The sequence below is a fragment of the Peromyscus californicus genome, unplaced genomic scaffold (assembly GCF_007827085.1).
Source record: "Peromyscus californicus insignis strain IS unplaced genomic scaffold, ASM782708v3 Scaffold_15__1_contigs__length_86483966, whole genome shotgun sequence".
Taxonomy (NCBI): domain Eukaryota; kingdom Metazoa; phylum Chordata; class Mammalia; order Rodentia; family Cricetidae; genus Peromyscus; species Peromyscus californicus.
In genome coordinates, this window is record NW_026294447.1 from 7,833,153 (window position 1) to 7,849,565 (window position 16,413).

Below are 16,413 nucleotides of genomic sequence, written 5' to 3' on the forward strand. Positions count from 1 at the left end.
GATAAACACACGTTACTGCTGGTTTCTGACTTTTAATTTTAGTTTCCGTTAGTGAGTTCACTCCCAGAGTCTCATATGGTTGGTGTTTGTCTCTCAAAGCTTTGTGCCTATCTCTTATCATTGGCATAAGCACCACGTAGAGCTTTCTGGAACTTTCAGTGGTATATATGAATTTGGCACAAAAGTGTAGAGCATTCTTTAACTTGGCTGGAAATCATGAGTAGTGACAGGAGCTTATGAGCTATGCTTCAAGCTCATAGGCCTCTAGTTTCTCAGGGTGTGAGACCTAAGCTAAAGATTTATACATGTAAGTCTCACTGTGGCATTATTGGTGTCAAGTTGAAGGTTTATTTCTCTGTGTTTTCAAGAGTAGACTATAGTTCTGGGCCCTGAGATCTATTACTTTCAAACACAGAAGTCCTCAACTTTACAAAACTTTGAATGTTAGTGACCGCACACAGCTGCAGTTAGGTTCAGATGCCAGGTCTCAGATCTTAACTCCAGTGGCTCAGCTGAACTCCTTAGTGGCTAGGATCTGCAATCTTATACTCAGCTCTTGAGTCTCTCTTCTTCTAGTCTTGGCTCTCCCTCACCTCTGCTCTAGTTGTTGTCTAGAGCACATTAGCTGCTTCCAGCCATTGTGGTGAAGGTGGCATTTTAGCTCCGATATTCCCTAGAAACCTAAGTAAGATTCAGCATCTTCCAGTTGCTGGATGCGAAAGCCCCCCTTTTGTCTGCTCTTTAGGTACTCTACTTTAGACTTCTCTACTCAAGACTGAGTTCACAAGCAAGCATAAAAGGCCATTTAGCAGATGTTGGGCTGGGGAGATGATGACACGATATAAGGCAGTATGCAGAAATCCTTCTGGGTTGTACTCAAAAACTGAAAAGTACACACTCAAAGGGAGGCTGCAGGAGCCAGTGACAGCCGTGGCAGTTGTGACTAGAGGAAGACCCTCTGTAGGTAGGTGTGACTAGAGGAAGACCCTCTGTAGACAGTTGTGACTAGAGGAAGACCCTCTGTAGGCAGTTGTGACTAGAGGAAGACCCTCTGTAGACAATTGTGACTAGAGGAAGACCCTCTGTAGGCAGTTGTGACTAGAGGAAGACCCTCTGTAGGTAGGTGTGACTAGAGGAAGACCCTCTGTAGGTAGGTGTGACTAGAGGAAGACCCTCTGTAGACAGTTGTGACTAGAGGAAGACCCTCTGTAGACAGTTGTGACTAGAGGAAGACCCTCTGTAGACAGTTGTGACTAGAGGAAGACCCTCTGTAGGTAGGTGTGACTAGAGGAAGACCCTCTGTAGGTAGGTGTGACTAGAGGAAGACCCTCTGTAGACAGTTGTGACTAGAGGAAGACCCTCTGTAGACAGTTGTGACTAGAGGAAGACCCTCTGTAGGTAGGTGTGACTAGAGGAAGACCCTCTGTAGACAGTTGTGACTAGAGGAAGACCCTCTGTAGGCAGTTGTGACTAGAGGAAGACCCTCTGTAGACAGTTGTGACTAGAGGAAGACCCTCTGTAGACAGTTGTGACTAGAGGAAGACCCTCTGTAGACAGTTGTGACTAGAGGAAGACCCTCTGTAGGTAGGTGTGACTAGAGGAAGACCCTCTGTAGGCAGTTGTGACTAGAGGAAGACCCTCTGTAGGCAGTTGTGACTAGAGGAAGACCCTCTGTAGACAGTTGTGACTAGAGGAAGACCCTCTGTAGACAGTTGTGACTAGAGGAAGACCCTCTGTAGACAGTTGTGACTAGAGGAAGACCCTCTGTAGGTAGGTGTGACTAGAGGAAGACCCTCTGTAGACAGTTGTGACTAGAGGAAGACCCTCTGTAGACAGTTGTGACTAGAGGAAGACCCTCTGTAGGTAGGTGTGACTAGAGGAAGACCCTCTGTAGGCAGTTGTGACTAGAGGAAGACCCTCTGTAGGTAGGTGTGACTAGAGGAAGACCCTCTGTAGACAGTTGTGACTAGAGGAAGACCCTCTGTAGGTAGGTGTGACTAGAGGAAGACCCTCTGTAGACAGTTGTGACTAGAGGAAGACCCTCTGTAGGTAGGTGTGACTAGAGGAAGACCCTCTGTAGGTAGTTGTGACTAGAGGAAGACCCTCTGTAGGCAGTTGTGACTAGAGGAAGACCCTCTGTAGGTAGGTGTGACTAGAGGAAGACCCTCTGTAGGCAGTTGTGACTAGAGGAAGACCCTCTGTAGGTAGGTGTGACTAGAGGAAGACCCTCTGTAGGTAGGTGTGACTAGAGGAAGACCCTCTGTAGGCAGTTGTGACTAGAGGAAGACCCTCTGTAGGTAGGTGTGACTAGAGGAAGACCCTCTGTAGGCAGTTGTGACTAGAGGAAGACCCTCTGTAGGTAGGTGTGACTAGAGGAAGACCCTCTGTAGGCAGTTGTGACTAGAGGAAGACCCTCTGTAGATAAGCCAGGGCTCCAGCAAAGCCTGGGTCACAGTGATCTCTGAGGATGAAGTCAAGGGGGCCTTCCCAATCTTCTTCCACTCACAACACTTTTTCAAAAAAAAAAAACTTTTAATATTGTTATATGATTACAACATTTCTCATTTCCCTTTCCTCCATATAAACTTTTTCATATACCCTTCCTTGATCTCTTTCAAATTCATGACTTCTTTTTTCATTAATTGTTATTGCATGCGTGTGTGTGTGTGCGTGTGTGTGTGTATACATATATATATGGAAATATATATATATTTCCAAATATATTTTCAATGTTCATAATGTTACTACACTTTTTGGTTTAAGAAAGTTTTATATTACTTTAGGTATATATAGGTACATAAAATAGGATAGAATAAAAATGTACTGATAATAAATTATAAAGAAATTAATTTTAGTACAATACTTAAGATGCCTATAATTTTATAATTCATTAAAGATAAAAGCAAATTTACGTGTTAATACAATGAATTTAACTGTTTTGAAATAAAGAATGACATTTGATTGAATATTTGATACATAGTGTAGGATCTTCAATGTATTTTCATGGTGATCAATGTCATGATTTACAGCTGTCAGCGTTCACAATGCCATGTCACAGAATTACACAGCAAAACAGGGCAGAATTATGTTTAAGATAAACTGAAAAACTGTTGAAAAATTCTATCCCTGCTCCTAAGTCAAATTTGCTTATGAATTTCTTTTAAAACCCAAGTCAGCAGCACAAATAGAATTTTTAAAATTTTAAATTTTTAAATAAAAATTTAGTAATTTTTAAATTCTATTACAATACAACACTATAAATAGGCACTAATTTGATAAGTATATGCTGAAAGTTTACAACAGAAAAATTAATATTAAAAGTGTTGTTTGTAATTAAGCTATGATATTTTTGCAAGAAGGAAAAACTGTGCATGCACATTAAAACACTGTAATACCACTGTAATACGTAACGTAGTCTACAATCTCAAATCTGAACAAAGGTAGCTTAGATAGCATTCCTTGTCACAGGAGGTATGACAGCATGCACAGTACAAATGTGAATGCTGTGTATTCAGAACCAAGATTGCAGTAGAGCTGCATGGATACACACTACCAGAAACACCTTCATCTCATTGAGTGTTGAGTTTTTGAATTTTATTGGTTGTTCTATGTTCAGAAACCTTTTCCTGTTACCACATTTTTCATGACCCCTACATTCAGTTACTTAAATGCAAATCCTCACTTTAGGAAACTGTGAAGCGGTTTCCTCTGTGAATCCATGGAGTGTTTGAAGCCTTTGGAATGCCATAAGGACAACATGGCCATTTACTAAAAACATTGACTTCTGCCTGGCCTCAAGAAGCTTAGCACAAGGGAAGTGACCGGCAGCTGCCTATTAAGTAACCAAATCCCTAGGCCATGCCAACTTCATTCATTTATAAATGAAAACATACAAAGATGCTTAAAATAGTGTGAGGGCCCCTGGCAGTGGGATCAGGGTCTACTCCTGGTGCATGAGCTGGCTTTCTGGAGCCCATTGCCTATTGTGAGAGGCCTTCTCAACCTTGATGGGGGGAGGGGCTTGGTCCTGCCTCAACTAAACATACCAGGCTTTGCTGACTCCCCATGGGAGACCTTGCCTTCAGGAGGGGATGGGAGATGGGTCAGGGGTAAGGCTGAGACGGAGTGGGAGGAGGGATGAGAGGGGGATCTGTGGTTGGTATGTAAAATGAACAAAAAAAATCTTAAATAAATAAAAGAAAATAAAGACCTGCAATTAACCTTCTCAACAGTACTTAACAGTGCTTAGCCCCTATTCAACTAACTTTAAGAAGTGGAGAGCTTCTGATCTACCTGTTTTAGGTGTGGTCTTTCCACAAGTCAGAAATCCCAAGCAATTCCTTCTCCAGTGTTTTCCTGATGATTATTATTGCAATGTACTAAAGGGAGGCTAAGTACAGTTCATATCACAAAAAAGAGTAATATTGTGAGTTACTGATCAAAATTACACACAGAGCCAAAGGGTAGGAGAGAAAATGTGTTCTTTTTATCCTGAAAACTTACTCTGTTTCTCTTCTTTTCACAGTAATTTGTAACATCTTATCTATATACCACTTGAGTCCAGTGAGGTTAAAGTTAGCAAGACTCTACTTTGGTATCCTATGTAGAATAGGTCAGCTACTTAATTCCCATGGATTCAGTCTCTGGAAATAAAAGGTGTTTCATTTTTGAGAAAAATCAGTCCTATCAAAGTGTTTATATGATGATCTTTATTGTCATTCAAAGCATATCTTAGATATAAATACAATATAATAACCTAATACTTACAAAGATCTATTAAGAGTATATACAAGTGATATTATTCTAAGTAGCTGTATCATAACTATACTAACACATTAATAGCAAACCTGTAAGATGATGATGATGATGATTATAGCCGTACTGCAGATGAGCAAACTGATATTCAGAGAAATTCAGCAGTTTGCTTAAATTCATAGAGAGCTTCAGTTAGAACCTTCCTTCAAAGCATGCAGAATTCCAGTGTTTAGTTGTTTTTTTTTTCTATTCTGGTTCTTGGTATTGATTATTATTGGGAGTAATCACTAAATAAGAATAAAAGTACATACCTACTAGATTGTTCCCTAACAAAGAAAATGAGACAGTAGAACTTTCATAACGGAGCCAGGGATTTCTATTCTGCCATAAATTGAATTATTTATAAAATACACAAGTTACTTTGTAACACTAAGATGATAAAATGTAAAAATATTGGTGTTTCCTGGAGTCCCCTGGGAGTAATGGATAATTTTGTGTTTCTAGTATATCCTTGAAGGTAGGTTTGAGATGATTCAAGTGAGTTTTGAAGAGAGTTACACATGTATACATATCATTCATAAACATAGACATAGACATAGATTTCACAAATTACCTAGGTCAGCAGAAATGGTACTAAATTTTATTTCATTTATCAGAACTGTCCTGAGTGTGCTCCAGAGTGCTGGGTCATAGCAATTCCTTTTTAGGCCAGCATTGTGTTTCAAATGGCTTCAGATATTCAGCTCACCTCTGCATAACAATATGCACATGTCAGCTTCAAAACTCATCTTAAAAAACTCACAGTCTACATGATTTAGGAAATTTCTTCTGTTGATAAATTTAACTCTCTACTCAGAACAAAACTATAAGCTTTTAGGATGCTGAGGCAGGATTGTGGGTTCAAAGCCAGCTAAGGCTACATAGTGAAAGCCTATCTCAAAAATGCACACACAAATATCAGGTTTCCTGATTAATTTGCCTCTTTTTCTTTTATCCATTACGTAAACTCTCCTCACTTTCCCTTGCGCACTCAAGCTGTGACATCACTGTTCTCTTAGGCAGCCCACTGTGCTTTACCTGCTTTGCTTAGGGATTAGTGCCCTGTAACAACAGGAGGTGTGCAGTGAGAGTGAGGCAAGCTTGGTCAGTGCTTGCACAACACCTTGCCTGAATCGACAGTCCCTCCCATAAAAGCCCACAATGGATTCTGCTTGACGGAAACATATCTCCTCCTGGAATAATCTGTCTATAACTTCTGATTGCTTCGTGAGTAACTTTCTGCTTTCAAAATGATTCCAAACTCTCTTGAATCATCTCAAACTTACCTTCAAGTGTAGTGGGTAGTTGCTTTAGTGTTTTAACCAATATCCAAGGCTATACTAGAAACACAAAATTATCCATTACTCCCAGGGGACTCCAGGAAACACCAATATTTTTACATTTTGTCATTTTAGTGTTACAAAATAACTTTCATATTTTATAAATAATTCAATTTATGGCAGAATAGAAATCCCTGGCTCCTTTATGTCCTATACTATGATATCCAAAAGCAAAGAGCAAACCAACTTAGCAGTTTTGAGGAAGTAAAGGTAAATCTTTAAGGTCTTAATCTCTATTCTAATCTCTCGTAAATCTCACCTGGTTGTTTCACATGAAGCCATATGTAAGATGTCTGTCCATGTTGAGAAATGGCAAATAAAACCTGAAGATTCTTGAAGATGGTTCCAACTGTAGACTTTTCATGATATAATGCAGTTTTCTGAATTCTATCGAGGAATCGAAATACAAGAATATTTTTGCTGTTTTTATTACATGGGATAAATACCTTTGCCACTTCCTCTTTTCCCCAATCTTTTGTCCTTTCTCCTATTCCTTTCCCAAGTCCCCCGTGGTGGTTCCTGTTAATTGTCAATTTGACAAATCCAGACTTTCACTGAGGAAATGAGTCTCCGCAAATCCCAGAGAGGGATTATCTGGATTGCATTAATTTATGTAGGAAGATCTGTTTCCTATGTTTGGGACCATTCCCTGGGCAGGAATGAGTCTCCGCAAATCCCAGACAGGGATTATCTGGATTGCATTAATTTATGTAGGATGATCTGTTTCCTATGCTTGGGACCATTCCCTGGGCAGGAAAGCTGGACTGTGTAAAATGGAGGAAGGGAGCCCAGCACTGGTGGGCACCAGTTTATCATCTCTTCCTACGCCTTCACTGTGAGTATGAAATGACCAGCTACCTCCAGTCTCCTAACAGCACATTATTCCTTCCTTGATGGACTCTACTCCTGAACTGTAAGCCAAAACAAACCCTTCCTTCCTTAAGTGAAGATAGCATTTGTTAGGTGTTAGAGTATTTTACTGCAGCAACCAGAACAGCTACTAAGATACTCTCGCTTGACCTTTGTCTATCCTATATGTGTGATATATAGGATATAATGAACGAAATTATATTCCAAAGCATGAAAATTTATCTGTCACTTGGTATTATTTTAGGGTGAAAAGAAAAATATTATGACTCTAAAAGAAAAACCAACAGCAATACAGGTTATATTCCTAGAGGCTGGTGAGTAAGATTAACTGAAAAATTAAACTTACTTCTCATTTTAATTTTAATTTAAGTGTATTTAATTTAACTTTAAAAAGTTGCCTTGATCTTCATTTGCCATGGTCTCCTATTCCTTGTTCTTCCTCTCTGTTCTTGATCCAGCTGAGATCTCCTGCTCCCCCAAGCTCTCTTTCCCTTGACCCTCGCCCTTCATTACCCCCACTCATGTCCAGGCTGTTCATGCAGATCTCTTCCATTTCTCTGTCATTGGGCAATCCCCGTGTCGTTCTTGGGGTCCTGTTTTCCAGGTAGCCTCCCTGGTGATGTGAGTAGCAGTCCAGTCATCCTTGTTCCACATCTAGTATCCTCCTATGAGTGAGTACACACCATGTTTGTCTTTCTGAGTCTGGGTTACCTCACTCAGGATGATTTTTTCTAGATCCATCCATTTGTCTGCAAACCTCATGATGTCATTGTTTTCCTCTGCTAAGTAGTATTCCATTGTGTATATGTACCACATTTTGTTTATCCATTCTTCAGTTGAAGGGCATCTAGGTTGTTTCCATGTTCTGGCTATTACCAACAATGCTGATATGAACATAGGTGAACAAGTGCCCTTGTGGTATGATTGAGCATTCCTTGGGTATATGCCCAAGAGTGGTATAGCTGGATCTTGGGGGAGATGGATTCCCAATTTTCTAAGAAAGCGCCATATTGATTTCCAAAGTGGTTGTACAAGCTTGCATTCCCACCAGCAGTGAAGGAGAGTTCCCCTAGCTCCACATCCTCTCCAGCATAAGGTGTCTTCAGTGTTTTTGATCTTAGCCATTCTGACAGGTGTAAGGTGGTATCTCAGAGTCGTTTTGATTTGCATTTCCCTGATGATTAGGGATGTTGAGCAATTCTTTAAATGTCTTTCAGCCATTTGCATTTCCTCTGTTGAGAATTCTCTGTTTAGTTCTATAGCCCATTTCTTAATTGGACTGTTGGGCATTTTGATGTCTAATTTCTTGAGTTCCTTATATATTCTGGATATCAGTCCTCTGTCAGATGTGGGGTTGGTGAAGATCTTTTCCCATTCTGTAGGCTGTCGCTTTGCCTTTTTGACTGTATCCTTTGCTCTACAAAAGCTTCTCAGTTTCAAGAGGTCCCATTGATTGATTGTTTCTCTCAGTGTCTGTGCTACTGGTGTTATATTTAGGAAGTGATCTCCTCCTATGCCAATGCGTTCAAGACTACTTCCTACTTTCTCTTCTAGCAGGTTCAGAGTAGCTGGATTTATGTTGAGGTCCTTGAGACCATGGTAAATGAAGACCACATGAGAATAGGAAGAAGCAAAGTGCTAGAGAGGCCCACAGAAATCCACAAAGATACCCCCACAACAGACTGCTGGCAATGGTCCAGAGACAGCCTGAACTGACCTACTCTGGTGATGGGATGGCCAAACACCCTAATTGTCATGCTAAAAACCCCTTCCAAAGACTGAAGGATCTGGATGCAGATCTCCATGGCTAGGCCCCGGGTGGATCTCTGGAAGTCCAACTATCGAGAAAGAGGAGGTTTATATGAGCGAGAATTGTTGAGACCAAGGTTGGATAAAGCACAGGGACAAATAACCAAATGAATGGAAACACATGAACTATGAACCAATGGCTGAGGGGTCCCCACTGGATCAGGCCCTCTGAATGGGTGAGACAGTTGATTGGCTTGATCTGTTTGGGAGGCATCCAGGCAGTGGGACTGGGTCCTGTGCTCATTGCATGAGTTGGCTGTTTGAAACCTGGGGCCTATGCAGGATTGCTTGGCTTGGCCTGGGAGGAGGGGATTGGACCTGCCTGAACTGAGTCTACCAGGTTGATCTCAGTCCTCGGGGGAGGCTTTGCCCTGGAGGAGGTGGGAATGGGGGGTGGGCTGGGGGGGAAAAGTAAGGGGGGCGGAAGGGGGGAGAACAAGGGAATCCGTGGCTGATATGTAGAACTGAATTGTATTACAAAATTAAAAAAAAAAAAAAATAAATAAATAAATAAATAAAAGTTGCCTTGAGGCTGGGCCTGGTGGTGTCTGCTTGAAATTCCAGCACTTGGGAGACTGAGGCTGGAGCTGGGAGGTCAAGGCCAGTGTGGGATCAACAGGGGACAACTCCCTGAGGAAAAACAACACTGTGATGGCTAAGTAGAGAATGGGTTTATGGGAAGGTCAGTTAGTTCAGTATGCATGGGTCCAAAGGCAGCACAGAAAATGTCACTGAGGCAAATCGAAGTCATTTAGTTCAGGAGAGGCTTCCTTGAGTTTAGAAGAGCTGATTCATACAAGGCCAAGCCTGTCCTCTGTCATTTTTATTGCTCCTCAGCCCACCCCCTACCCCACTGTGAGTGCTCACAGTGGGGATCTGGCTTCCTTCCCGAACCTGAAAATGATAGGGTCAAAGTGAGGATCATTCTTTGCTAGATGCTGTCCCTTTTCCTCTTCAACACAGGTCAGGAGCTCCGCTGAGAATTATAGAGCAAGCATCCAGTACTTTTAATACAACATTCAAGCAAAACCTAAGAACAGGGCCCCTTTGGTTTCTGATGTCTGCTCCCCAGAGTTCAGCCATGCTGTTTTCACACATGGGAAAATGCAGGTGGAGTTTTCTCTCTGATCTCCACATGCTCTGGTTAAGTCATGTGCTTTTACTTCCAACCACTCTGTCCAAACATGTTTTCCCAATGAAGCATTATATTCCCACGAAATAAAGATGTTTTCCCTCAAAACTAATATTTTGTTTTAAAATAACGCTTACAATAAATTTTATTAGTTTGTGGACAATAACATTATATATCAAAACTAGACCATGATGATTTTCCATAATATTGGGAGCTATCAACTACAGTTCATTTATGCTGCAAAAATGTATTTTGGATACATGGTTTCTCATCGAATTTGCTGTATGTGGTATATGTTTCCAGGCTAGATCATGCAATTGTGCTTAATTAAATGAAAAATAAAGTTTAAAATAACACCATTGTTAAACTTATCCCCCCTCCCCCACTCAGCGAAGACTGAACCCAGGGCCTTGTTCTTGCTGGGCAAGCACTCTACCACTGAGCTAAATCCCCAACCCCATTAAAATTATTTCTAAAACAGCCATATAAATTATTTTTAGATGTGGATCATGAGAAAATTTTAATACTCACAGTCTTACATTCTTTTAAATTGTTTCATTTAATTCACTTTAAAAAAAAACGTTTTTATTGTGGTAAAAGTTTTTCTTGAATGTTGGAATCTAAGCTTCACTTTTCCTTCTTATTGGTGAAGACAGTAATCATGGTTTAGTAAAAAGATTTATCATTTTAAAATCTGACATTATAAAGTGAGCATGACTAAGTCTCTTAGTTTTTAATTTAGATTGCAAAGTTTTATAATTTTTTATTTAATAAGATGTTATTATAACTATTATTATTCTCTAAAGACTGATTTCTAATAATCTGAAAATAGCCTATATTTAGAATGCCTTAGGGATCAATTTTTTTAATTGAGAGAACAGTTTTTATTCTAGTGACTTAAGTATGAAAAGTAGTAATTGAGGAAATTAGAAATATGAATTAAGAGAATCAATTAAAATGACATGTTGCCCCTTCTGTATGGATTTCAATAGTCTATTCATTACTTTACTCATTTTGTCTTTTGCATAATTTAATTTCAGTTGGACTGAAATTTCTCTGCTTTCTTAATCACTGTTTTTGAACAGTCTCCTCACTTAATTTACCTTAATGTGTAAAAGATATATTGGACCTTATAATTGTGTCATACAAGATGATATGACATAAATTTACCCTTACATTTAAGATATATTCAATAAAAGTTTATCAGTTGGTTTAAATCTTTAGTGAGTTCAGTTGAAATGAATTGCATATCCTGTGGTAGTTAACGTACTGAGTAGAAAACACATTATTTGAAGTCATCGATGATTTCTGAGATGAAAGGAGATTGTTTCTGGAAGCAGGTCTTCATGATTATGTGGCAGGTGATTAGTGGTTCTGTGCTTGTTAGACAAATTGCCATGACACTGACAGTCCCTGTCATTTGCTAGTCTGGGCTGGTGCTTCCATAGGTGGCCTAGTTTCCTTATTCATTGGTCTGGAGGATTTTATCCATTCTCTAGTCTTCTATTCTCATCATTCCATCAATCCATATTAACTTGAGAACTGTTTGACTAATCAGACAAAGACTAGACTGTGGGCTGTTCCATCCATCTGACTGGCTTCTGCAGTTAACAACACCTATAGCTATCAAGTCAAGAGTTTTATAGTCAATGTTCTTGAGTGACTTTACATGAATGCTTAAAATTATTTGACTTGCATTACAATACTTCTTCATTGAAAGTGTCTACTTTTTTGCTTCTAGTCTTATGCTTTTAATTTTCTTCTCTATATCTGGAGTAGTTTCTCCAATTTTCCCTTCAGATTCTGCTTACAAACACATGGCTCCTTTCTGGATTATAATCCCTTATAAAACTTCACATTCATTTCCTGTGTGATCATCTGTTCTAAGATTTTAAATAGCACATATGTGGCAGTGTTTCCCAAATTCATTTTTCTAAGTCAATCTTCTCTCGATCTCTGCTCTAAATGTGCAGCTGTCTAGTTGATATCCTCAACTTGATGGCTTATTGGATTTTCATATTTAACTCCTCAAAAATTGAATTTTTTATTCCTTTTGTGAACTGTGAACATAAAGTAACATTTCAAATACAAAGTTCCCTGTTAACATCATATATTGAAGAGCTCACAGTTACCTTTCCATAAATTGTGAGGAAATGTCTTCAAACTGTTAGCAAATACATTGTAGATTATTCTTATAAATTTGAGCATGATTTTCTACTTTGTCTTCTGGCAGTGCACACACACACACACACACACACACACACACACACACACACACACATACACACAGGTCTTATCTACACATACACATGGAAAGACAGAAAGATATTTGCTCTCACAAAGTCCTTTTTCCTTTGTTAAGATGGTACAAACTGATCAATTCTGCAAAAGAAATTAGCACTGTTTATTAAAGAGTAGTTAAGTAGAAAAACAACATTCTAGTTAAAGATTGAGGCCAAGTCATTCTTTTGCTCACTTATGTTATGGGATATTTGTACACTGTGTGAAAATATGTCAGTATGACTGGTTTAATAAAGAGATGAATGGACAATAGCTAGGCAGGAAGAGGTTAGACAGGACTTCCTGGGATAGAAAGCACTCTGGGAAAAAGAAAGGTGGGGACTTGAGGAGACTCAGAACAAGCACAAGATGCAAGATGAAAGAGAAGTAATGCCACGTGACAGAACACAGATTAATATAAATGAATTAATTAAAGTTATAAGAGCCAGTTGAGACAAGCCTATGCTAAAGGACGAGCTTTCTTAGTTAATATAAGTCTCCGTGTTGTTATTTGGGAGCTGGCTGAAAAATTCATTATACACTTACAATGTTATCTTTCCATAAATTTCGAGGAAATGTTATTCCTCAAAACTGGCAATCTTTTAAATCTCAAAGTAATTTCTCAGTTTTTTTTTAAATTTATGAAGCTTTCATTGCAAACTCACTTACCTCCATCCCACTTTGAGTAATAACAACATCCTCTTTCTTTGTTTTCTTTCCATCTCCCCTGCATCTCTGTTCCAACATACTTGTCTCCAAGACTCTAGAAAAATCCTCAGAAGACTTTAATCCAATTATGTCATTTTCCTATATAATACTTTGAACTTGCATGGTATGTAAAGAAGGGGCCAGTTTGCAACTTGCTGTAAAGCTATAGGAACATTCATCCCACCTTTCAAACTAGCTCAGCACATTCTCTTTGGTGTGCCTTATTCGTCCACACAGTCTTGTCATTCACTGTTCTGATTATGCATTCTTTTTGAATTTTTACACAGGCAGCTTCTTTACCCTCTTTCAAAATGTTAGCCTCTCCTGGCCATTGTACTTCTATCATACACCCTCTTCATTTTCTTCAATAGTTAATGTAGCTAATATTTATGCATCAATTTTCATTATTTCTGTATTTGATGTTAGTGAATTCTTTCAAAAACCTATGTTCAACTTAAAAAATATAGTATCTAGTAATCTAATGCTTCGTAAATATGGATCATGCTTAAAGTAAGGTAAATACAGAAAATAGCTTGTGCCTTTTTATGTAGCAAGAGGCACATTAGAACTGGAAGGGGCTCTGATAGTAATTAAGTTTTCAGACTACATTTTCACCCTCTATTCAAGGAGTATTTCTACTAATGACTTGGGAGTGAATATGCTGAAAAATTTTAGTGATAAGGTGATTACAGAATAGATGCTCTTCCTGGAGTCTAGCCGAATACATCTACTGAGAGGACATCTGGCTCAGCATCCTTACTCTAGTCACCAAAATTGCTTCTTAAAAACCTGGTCTAAACTGACAACCAGACATTTAGAGCCAAAATGTAGACACACAACAGTTTTCCAGGTCTAGCATGACTTGGCCATTCTGTATTTCCTCAGTTTTAGTGCTAAAATGAATCTCAACAATAATTTTTGAGGACCTGGCCTGAAATTGAGCAGATTTATGTCAGGAAGAGTCATTGTTCTGTGTAGCGTTTCATCAATAGTACACTCACAATGAGCATATCCCTGCTACCCATTCAGAATCCTTGCTGCTTTCATGCTGCTCTGACCCTCAAATTGACAATGATTGGAGAGCTTCAATGAGCTTAGCTGAGTAGAGAAGTAAGGTAACCAGAGACCACTAAGGTAAGCATCCTGGTTGTATGTAGAGGTTAAGAACTGAAATGTTTCATTTGAAAATGTTTTTAAAATGTCCTAGCTTGGAAAATTCCTGTATCTAAATCAGGCTCTGCAAGCCACCAGTATTAAGGTCTCATTAAGATCTCATCATTTGACAAGTTATACCATAACCTCTATGTTGAACCATACTGTGCGGCAAAATGTTTGCAGGATAGTGAAAAATGTCCCACTGTATGTAATCCAATGTTCCATAATAAAACATCCTTTCTCTCTTAAAATTAAAAAGGACATGGTTTGGGGCAGAAAAGACTGCTCAATTGGCAAGAATGCCCTTGCTATTCTTCCAGAAGACCCAATTTATTTATCAGCACCCACTTCAGATAGCTCACAACTGCCTGGAACTCAAGCTACAGGCTGGTCCAACCCTCTGGGCTCTCACTATACTTAACACTCACATTAATATATCCACACAGACACACCCACATGTAAAAATAAATCTTTCAAAAAGTGGCTGTCTTAAGGATCATGAAGTCAAATCTTGTGTAGCAGGTTTTGGTTTTGTTGTTGTCGACAGAATGTACTTTTTATTAAAAAGTGACCAGGTTTATGCTGCACCCTTAGAAAATAATTAGATAATTTAATCATTGAATATTACAATTATTGGATATTCATGAGTTATGATTAGGAATGATATTGAAAGAGAAGAAAAGCAAGTGTGCTCCTCTTCTGGTGGTTTGAATGAGAATGCTCCCTGTAGACTCATAGATTTGAGTGCTTCATCCCCAGTCGGTAGAAATGTTTAGGAAGGATTAGGAGGTGTGGCCTCATTGGAGATGTGTCACTGAGAGCAGGCTTTGGATTTTCAAAAGCCTATGCCATTCCCAGTTATCTTTCTCTACTCGGTGCTCGCAGTTAAGATGCGGGATCTTAGGTACTGCTCAAGCGACATGTCTGCCTGCCGGCCATGCTCATTGCCATGATGGTCTGTCTGTAACCGTGAGCCCCAGTTGAAATGTGTGTGTATATATATTAGCTTGGTCATAGTGTTTTAATCACAGTAATTGAAAAGTAACTAATACAATTCTGCTTTCTTTTCATAAATCTTTCTGAACAAGAAACCCAAACATGGAAAGTGAATACATGTGTGGAAGGAGTAAAAGAATAGTTTGAATACATAAAACTGTTCTGATTCTCATCTTTCAGAATATTTTACCTTTTTGTTAGAACATTTATTTCAGATTTTATTTAGTCTTATGACTTAGTTTATTTAGAATGTTTATGTCATATATATCCATATATAAATAGTTAACTTTTAAATGTGTATAACGTAAAGGTTAAGACCTTATAGTTTAATTAACTAGTTTTAAGTTTTAACTCAACAAACTACAGCTTTAGGCCTGTTCTTTCAATTCCATGTCTTGGTTCCTTGACTTGTAAAATGAAAATATTATCACAAGGACAGCGTATTAGCAATTAGTATTACCATTCAATATAGTCATTGGTCTAAAAACCAAATGTATTGCCAAATAAAGTATATGGAATGTGGAGACAGGGTTTCAGAGTTCCATGGGTGCCCAGGACTGTATAGAGCTGCCATGTGTGTATCAGTGGACAGAGGATATTAGGAACAAGGAGTAGAATAAGAGAGACTTTTATTTATAAGAATTTATAAGGACGGGGTAGAGGTCCAGAGGAAGCAAGTGAAGGGGAGCTTGTAGGAAGAGGGTAGCATGAAGGTGAATGTGAACATCCTTGGTTAGACAACCTCAATTTCTAAAATGAAAATTAAATATTGCATCATTTTCACTTTAAGGTTTTAGAAGATAAAGTGTTTCTGTGGCAATCAGAGATGTCTGGTATCAAGTCACTGCATTTCTACATAATGCCATCTTCTCCAGTCATCGTTTTCTTCCCCTCCGCCCTCTTCTTTCCCCTTCCTCTCTCCCTCCTCTTCCTTCCCCTCCTCCTTTTTTTTTCTTCTTTGCTGCTTTTTACCTATGACCATGACTAGATGTTGAGCTGTCTCTGCAGCTGATTGCACAGTAGCATGGAGTGGTCGTGCGTTTCTTTCTCAGCTCTAGAGTCCCAGTACTGCATTACAGTGGAGGCCCCTCTGGCTGCATTTCAGTGCAGGCCCCTCTGGCTGCATTTGAGTGCAGGCCCTCCTGGCTGGGGAGGAGTTGGAGGTTGTGCAAGATACCACAGAGCACAGGGCAGAAAGGACTGTACACCTTTCCCCCTCCTCCTTCTTTATTCTTTTGTTTCTGGAGTTATTGGTTCATTTATTAATTATTTATACATTTTGAGGCAGGGTATCTCTGTAGAGATCCCAGTGTCCTGAAATTTACTGTA

At 39.1% G+C, this 16,413-nt stretch overlaps 1 protein-coding gene across 7 annotated transcripts in view; it reads left to right on the plus strand.

Annotated features, from left to right (window-relative positions):
- Positions 1 to 16,413, plus strand: part of Dgkb (diacylglycerol kinase beta) — a 713,645-nt gene that overhangs the window by 98,271 nt on the left and 598,961 nt on the right. For 3 of the 7 annotated variants that reach the window (XM_052738360.1, XM_052738361.1, XM_052738365.1), the window contains exon 2: positions 7,249 to 7,318. The exons of the other annotated variants lie outside the window; for them this stretch is intronic. In XM_052738360.1, coding sequence (XP_052594320.1) covers positions 7,249 to 7,318 — 70 coding nt within the window. The remainder of the gene's footprint in view (positions 1 to 7,248; positions 7,319 to 16,413) is intronic. 7 annotated transcript variants of the gene reach the window in all.